This window comes from Ochotona curzoniae, unplaced genomic scaffold (assembly GCF_017591425.1).
Source record: "Ochotona curzoniae isolate NIBS_2020 unplaced genomic scaffold, NIBS_Ocur_1.0 scaffold_2453, whole genome shotgun sequence".
Taxonomy (NCBI): Eukaryota; Metazoa; Chordata; class Mammalia; order Lagomorpha; family Ochotonidae; genus Ochotona; species Ochotona curzoniae.
The window spans coordinates 10757578-10765195 of NW_024467094.1; the positions used below are offsets into that span (position 1 = coordinate 10757578).

General features: G+C 58.5%; 1 protein-coding gene across 1 annotated transcript; it reads left to right on the forward strand.

Annotated features, from left to right (window-relative positions):
* The first annotated feature begins 229 nt into the window (after nucleotides 1-229).
* CCDC92B (coiled-coil domain containing 92B) lies at nucleotides 230-6995 on the forward strand. The gene is made up of 3 exons (XM_041000859.1): nucleotides 230-359; nucleotides 3412-3459; nucleotides 6364-6995. Exons 1-3 carry the CDS (start codon nucleotides 230-232, stop codon nucleotides 6993-6995), a joined length of 810 nt encoding a protein of 269 aa, XP_040856793.1.
* The last annotated feature ends 623 nt before the right edge of the window (nucleotides 6996-7618 follow it).

Consider the following 7618-nt stretch of genomic DNA (forward strand, 5'->3'; position numbering starts at 1 on the left):
AAAGCATTGGACTTCCAACCAGTGCCCCCTACTGAGTTGCTTGTGAAGTCTGAGTGAGCAAATGGAGGGGAAGTGCCCGCCGTGACAGCCTCCCTGGTGGCAGGAGAACACCAACAAGCATGTGGGGAGATGATGAGACATGGAAGGGCAGAGCAGGGCAGCTGGCCTCAGAAACGGGAGTGGGGCTCACGCTGTTGTCCTTCTCAGGTGGGGCCCAGGCCTGGTTGCCATGGACACCGTGTCCCTAGAGCACCAGATCCAGAGCGCACAACGCCACATCAGCTTCCTGAAGAAGGAACAGATGGCCCTGCTGCGGGACCTGCACCTGGAGATCCTGAGGCTGCAGAAACGCTGCTCAGGTGAGAGGAGCGTGGGGCAAGGCGGAGAGGAGGCAGGGACAGCAGGGGTGGAGGACGGGACCTCACCTAGCCATCCATCGTGGCACCCTTGCTGCGTGCCCACACTGTCACTTCTTTTCCTGGATGATGAACCCAAGCCTTGGGGACAGGAGATGAGAGTGTGAGGACAGTGGGCTCCAGTTGGGGAGCGGGGCAGAGCCTGGGCATCAGATCCTTCCAGGCGCTGTTGGCTGAGCAGCTCCCAGCCCTCTGGAGCCCCTGGGCCTGGGCGGGGGAGATACACGCATGCACGTGGGGCAGATAATGTTAAGATACAACCAGAAACAAGAAAGCCAGCCAGCAGGAGCTCAAGAGAAGCCAGGGGAAGTCAAGCTCCTGGAAGGCTGTGACAGGAGATGGGTGAGGAAGAAACAGCAGGGCTGGTGAGCAGATCCGTTAGTGAGATGCCTCCAGCCAGAGCCAAGTATCCACAGAAGTGCTGAGTGTTTGCTGCCACCTCCTTCTGGAGCTGGTGGGAGAGTGGAGGGGTCCCTCTCAGGTTATGCAGCCACAGAGTGCTGCTAGCTCTGCACCACAAGACATCCAGAAGCTCCACCCAGCAGGTGTATACAGGATAAGTGGGTGTGGAGGGTCAGAGATGACCACCTGGTCCAGGGGTGCAGCTCAGAGCGATGAGGGATAGAGCAAAGAGGGAAGTAGGTTGAAGGGACAGACTTGGCAACTCCTTGGATCTGTGAGAAGAGCAGAGGGAGGTACTGAGGCTATCCCAGGCCTGGCCTCGCTCTTGGACCTGGGGCCTCCCTCCGCTGCTTGTGTTTTGGGGGGATGGGAGGTGCTTGGCCAGGGCTCCCAGACTGTCTTGGGTGGCAAGAACTGGCCTCTTTTTGGTACCAGCAGGTACACTGAGGCCCAGAGAGTGTGTCAGTCACACATACTGTGCTGCTGGGCCAGCCAGGCTGAGCCCCCCCGAGCCCCCCAGGCCCCCCCAGAGCCCCCAGACTCCCCCAGACCGAGCCCCCTGCTCCCTGGCTGCTCACACTCTGGCGCAAGGGGCAGGTAGTCCTGACTTACAGCTGCACAGGCAGCTCCAACAGCCACGTTCCAAAGCCAGCTCTTCATGGTCATCCCCTGAGACCTGACAGCCCTCTGAGGGCAGCCCTGGGTGGCTACACAGGCTCACCCAGCCAGAGGCCACTGCTTCCCTCAATGGCAACATTGTCACAGGAAACTGGGGAACTCGGAGACCAGAATCTCTGCTTGCATTGCCCCCAGGTTGAGGCCTTGGATCCATTCCCCTCTCTAGGTTCCAAGAAAATGTCACCGGAGGGACAGAGTGGTGGCCCCCTCCCACCCTTCCTATTCTCTTCAGGCAGGTGCAGGCCTGCAGCCTCTTGTTATTGATTAGGGAGCTAAAAATAACTGTGCTGGACTGGCACAGCCACCCTTGGGGCTGAAATGACTGATAAGGTCCTGCCTCCTGGGGGAGGTGGAGAAGAGAGAAGAGCCAAGGAGAAGAGGAGATGCTGGGAGCAGCCCAGGAGATGGAGAAGAGGCCCTAGGAGCCGGTGTCTGGAGGGGCTCAGGAAGAAGGGGCCCTGCTGGCCGTGGGTTGGGGCTGGGTCCCCTGTTGACAATGCTAATTCGGCCCTCCATCTGTTGTCTCACACTCCACCCTACAGCAGGCAGCTGCTGCTTTGCCCCCCTGTGCAGATGAGATCATGGAGGCTCAGAAAGGTCCCATTACTGGTCCAAGGTCATAGAGTGCACCTGACCTCATGGCAAGCTCAGCTGAATCATGGTGACTCTGGCCAGGAGATGACCCAGTTGGGTGGAGGTGGGGTGCAGGCTGATAGGGAGTCTGTCTCCCTACACCCTTATGCTAAAGAGAAAGAGCCCCTATGGGGAATTCACGGCAGAACCAAGATTTCTTGGACTACAGTCCCTGAACCTATGCAGGGTCCCCTGGGCTATATCGCAGGGACCTGGAGAAGTGGCCAGGTTGATGCCAGGAAGGCCCTGGGGATGGAAGCCTTAGAGTCTTAGAGTCTTCCTCTGGGGAAAGGGTTCAGGCTGCGGTCACTGCCAAGGCTCTCTGTCTCCCAGCAACGAGTGGGTTCCCCAGAGAGGCCACCTATAGTGACACCTTGAGCTCTTGAGGAGCCCAACATGGGCAGGAAGGAGGTGTGGGCAGTGGGGCCACCGGGATGCACCCTGCAGGCAGACACAGGTGCTCCTGAGCAGGCCTCCACCCTGACAGACAACGGTGGCTTCTGGCCTGTCCTTTCCCAGTTCCCGAACTCTAGAGGAGTTGGGGGAGTGGAAGTGGGGCTGGGAGGACAGATGGGGCATTTAGGGTGCTAAGCAATTGACAAGCAGGTGGCTGGACTCCCAGCACCAAGGAGGAAGAGGAAGCTGCACTTGAGTATCAACACCCTTGGGTGGCTTCTAGCCACCCAGTGCCTGCTCAGTGCCTGCTCAGTGCCAAGCACAGTTTCCCAACACTGGGTGGCGCTGTCTGCCTTGTAGCCCATCTCCCTGTCCTGTGGAATCTGGCAGTGCTGCTGTCTGGAAAACAATGGGGGCCGGGAGGGGGTGGGGTGGCCCAGCAGCGCTAGCTACAAAACTGAATGAATGGGTGTGTGTTGGGCGACTAAACAGCCACTACCCTAAGCCCTCTGCCACTGCCCCCAGCAGCTCCAGCTGCTGCAGTGTCGGTCAGCTAAACAGGCAAGGGTCCTATGTCTGCATGTCTCTCCCCAGGAAGGAACCAATATGCACCCCCAGGACCCCAAAGCAAGCTGGGCTTCTCAGTCCCAAATCCAGGCCCCAAGCTTGAGCTGGAAAGCTCTCTCAGCCTGTCACCGCCTCCAAGCTCAGGGTGGGCTTTGGGTGTGTTTCTTCACGTGTCCTCTCTGGGCTGCAGTAAAATGGGTCTGGGGGCATAGGGAGAATCCACAGGTTCCCAAGTATCCCTCCTGCCACTCCTGCCTGATTACCTGCTACTACGTGTGCATGTACACACACACAGCTGCCTTTTCTCTTCTCCCCCCAGAACTGACCCACGACCTGGAGATGAGAGAAGCGCAATCCCACCAGCAAGGTAAGAGAAGGAGTGGGGTTCAAGGCTTCCAAGCTGTCAGTGAGACCCAGTCTAGACTCTGCCACAGCCCCATCTTGGCCTGCTGAGCAGAGTGCAGGATGGCTTCCCCCTGCCCATTCACCTGGGTGACCTTGGGCAGTGAACAGCCCGTGCCATCCCCACAGCCTAGTGCCCATGTCTGACTCCTCACTGGAGTGGGAGAGCGGAGAGGAGATGCCTGTGTCCGTCCCTTCCCCGACCCATCTCTCAGGTCCTACAAGTCCACCCCAACTTGAGTGGAGGTGGGGACTAGGGAGCCCTTGACCCCAAGGGACTTCCTTGGTCTAGATCAAGAGGAATATATGCAATTAACAAAGTTTTCATTTTGCCGAAGGAGCACACTCCTTGCCATTTAGCAGTTGTCATATGTTTACAGAGTATTATGTCTTCCATAATAGGGTGATGGGTGGGGAGCCCTAGATGTTCACTAAGGCTGGTTTCAGTTTTGCAAGGTGAAAGAGTGCTAGAGGTCTGACACACCTAACACTATGGAAATATTAAAATAATCAAGTTGTACATTGTCTTTGATATGTATTTTACCACCATGAACTTTTAAATGAGGTGTGGGGGAGGGCAGCAATTACACCCCTGCGGTCTTTTATTTTTATTTATATATTTGCATCGTATTTGAAAGTCAGAGAGAGTCGGGCATTTAGCCAAAGATCTCACATCCACAGGTTCACTTCCCCAACTGCCTATAACGGCCAGGGCTAGGCTGCAGCCAGGAGCCCAGAATTCCAGCCAGGTTTGCCGTGCAGGTGGCGGAGGCCCAAGGACTGGAGCCTTCGCCTGCTGTCTCCCAGGGTGTGCATTCACAGGAAGCGGGAAAGAAAAAGTGCCTGGACTCAAACCCAGGACCTCGGATAGGAGCCCTTCCATCTGCAGGTGGCTGAGCAGCCGCTGCTGGGAAGAGAATTGCCAGTACCTAGGGTCTCTGAGCTCAGAAGTAGGGGCCACACTGCCTGAGTCAGGAGCTGCTTAATGGAAAAACAGAGAGCTCCCCAGCCTCCCCACTCTAGTGTTGTCTTGCTTGAAGGCCACAGGCTCTGTCACCGGTAATTGGGGATTCCAAGCTACAAATATCAGAAGTGCTGCAAATGGATTGGTGTGTTCAGGCAGAATGGTCAGTGTGGAAACTTGAACTGATTCTGCCTGTTTCTTGAGATGGGTGGCAAGGGGACAGGCTCTTGGTACCTGGAGAAAGCGGACAAGTATCTGAGACATTGGATGAAGACAGTCCTGTGAATGCAGCAGCTGGCACCTGTTGCCGCCTTCTCCAAGGGCTCCAGCTGCGGTTTTGACATCTTTTTATCTTCTCTCGATGGGATTCAGGTTTCTCTGAAACCAGAGCTTGAGATACCAGCATCCTATATCTAAGTGTCCAGTTTCAAGTTCCAACTCCATTTCCCGTGCAATGTCCTTCTAATGAGGATCCTGGGAGGTAGCAGGTAATGATTCAAGTCCTCGGGTCCATGCCTTCCACGTAGGAGGTTGGCACTGAGTCCTGGGCTCCTGGTTTCAGGCTGGCCCGGCCCTGGCTATTGTGGACATTAGGAGAGTGAATCTCTTTCTCGCTCTCGCTTTCACTCTCTCTGTTTTAAATAAATGAAAGACTTTAAGAGAGGGAGGATCTTCTTTGTCTTCCTGTCATTTGGTGATTTTCTTCCTTATGCCTCACTTTTTAATTGAATGTGTATTAAAGGAGGTCTCCGGAGCTGAGGCACTGTTGGACTCTGGGGAGAAAACAAATTAAATCCAAAGAGGGACAGTGGGGGAGAGAAAGGGGGCTCGATCCCCCTTTGAACATCAGCTGGAGGCCTCTGGGGGAAATTAAAGGGTTGATCTGTCCCCTGGCCTAGTCAGGCCGCACCCATGCTGCCCCCTGTTTCCCACAAACCAGGGCCGGCCTTAGCACCAGGAATGGACAGATCATGGGGGTGAGCCAAGAGGAAGGAGGGGTCAGCAGGAAGCCTCCCCAGCCCAGCCCCCCAGTACTGCTTCTCCTCTGGCCGGAGGCAGACAGGAAGGAGACACAGCAAAAATCTTGCACAAGCAGAAAAAGACTTGGCGGTTTCCAGGTGCCTCGCGGAGCCACCTCTGGGCCACGCTCACTCTGTTGTGCCAGGTCCCAGCTGCGCTCCTGCAGAGTCGGGGCTTGGGACCTAAGAGTTAGTGTCCTCAGCTCCAGCACATTCCCTGGGGTGGAGGGGGCGTGGGGGTGTAGTTTGGACCATTTCCCCAGCAGTTCTGATCCAAGTGGTCTTTGGCAGGGTCCAGGAAATGCTGTTGTTTTCAAGCTCTCTGGATGGTCTCAGTGTGATTTCAGGGTTGAAGCCCACCCCAGTGGCAAAGGCAAAGGGTAGACAAGTAGACATAGAAGAAAGATAGCACTTTAGAAAGACAATCTTGAGGCCAGCTCCTCCCCCCGCTGTGTGCCGACCCAGCTCGTCCTACCAGGGAACTTCTGCTCAAGCTGGTCCCTCTGGAGCATTCGTCTGCACACACACTCGCCACTGAAGTCCCATCCGCCCTTCAGATGCTAGTCCAAGCATCTTTTCTGCAGGAGAACCTTCCCTGAGTAGGTCATATTCTCCAGTTACCGTTACAGCATTGATCTCGTTCTTCCTGTCACCGTAGCTATTAGGGTTAAGATGCCCATCCTGCTTCATGTCACCCACCGTATCCCCAGCACCTTGCACTACAGTATGAGCTGAGGAACGAAAGGACAGAACAAAAGCAGGGGTTAAGACAGGCTCCTGGACTACCTGGGGACTATTGGAGAATGCGGCGGGATGTGTAATGGGGCCGGGGGGGGGGGGGCGAGCGAGTGAATGTTCACCTCTTGCCTCCACGTCCTCTTGGCAGAGGAGGCGTCCCGGGAGCTGGAGAGCAAATGCCGGGCCCTGGAGTCGCAGCTGGCGGCGCGGGCAGCAGCCAACGCCGAGCTGCGGAGGGAGGTGGCCCAGCGCGAGGCCCTGGTGTCGGCACTGCGCTGCAGCCTGCGCGCCGAGGAGCGCCGCTTCCTAGAGGAGCTGCGGCGCCGCAGCCACCGCGCCACCGTGCTGGGCACCGAGCTGCAGAAGCACACCGAGGCGGCCGCCTACCTCTCCTGCCAGCTGCACGCAGCGCGCCAGAGACTGCAGGCTCCGCGCGCGGGCCCCACCGCCGTCAGCGCAGCCTCCGCCGCGGCCGCCGAGCCCCGACCCCGCAGGCGCGCACAGCGAGCCCGTCGCCCGCCCACCGACGCCGCCGTCGCCAAGGGCCCCAGCCGGGACTGGGCCACCTGGGACCGCGAGGCCGGTGCCCTGGACGACGCCGAGCCCATGCCCGACCCCGCGGTCTTCCTCTACGCCCGGAGACCCCTGCGGCCCAGCGGACGCAGCCCGCGCCAGCCGCCTCCCCGGGAGCCCTCGGACCAAGCAGGCCCGCAGCCGGGGCCCTGCCGGAGCCCACCCGCCGCGCCCGGCCCGCCCAGTGCACCCGGGGACCCGGAGTAGGCGTGCGGCTGGGGGACAGTAGGGTGGAGAGGGCCTGCCCAGCAGTCAGGTCCCGGGGCTGAAGACAGCCATCCTTCCACTGGGGAAGGGGTCTCAGCGACCCCAGCTCCCCGCCCCTTCCAGCAGCCCCTGTCTTTTTTTGTAATCCCGGACGCGGCCGAAGCTTCAAGCTGTGCCCTCCCGCGAAGGGGCTCCCCCGCGGGCCTGGGCGATCGCACCTCGTTGGCAGCGAGGACTGCAGAGCTAGACTGGGAGCCTGCTCCGGTCTGCATCTTGCCCCTAGGAGGGAAGGGGGATGCATCCGGCCGCGGGGAGAGCCGACAATCCTTAGCCCGGAAGGGAAGACTGGCCTGGGACAAAGTGCGGCTTTTGGCACCCGTGGCCACCCTTCCTGCCCAGCCTTCTTCCTCCCATCCGACGGGGCTGATCTTTTAACCCTGAAGCCACTGCCCCAACCCCTGCCCGGTGGGTCCATACACCAGTAGCAGGTGAGCATGGAACACTTTAGCAGGCACAGTTTTCCGGAGGCCCCAGAGGTGGGGGTGGCACCTACAGACACTAGGCTTGTGCTTGTCACTGCCTCGGGTTTGGCTTGGAGCAGACTGGGAGCAGGGCAACTGTTA

What these genes read in the sequence shown, in the direction of transcription:
- CCDC92B (XM_041000859.1), top strand. Translation starts at nt 230, where the DNA reads ATGGACACCGTGTCCCTAGAGCACCAGATCCAGAGCGCACAACGCCAC. An exon ending in GCTGCAGAAACGCTGCTCAG is followed by an intron (nt 360 to 3,411) that starts GTGAGAGGAGCG and finishes TTCTCCCCCCAG; the next exon opens with AACTGACCCACGACCTGGAG. An exon ending in AGCGCAATCCCACCAGCAAG is followed by an intron (nt 3,460 to 6,363) that starts GTAAGAGAAGGA and finishes TCCTCTTGGCAG; the next exon opens with AGGAGGCGTCCCGGGAGCTG.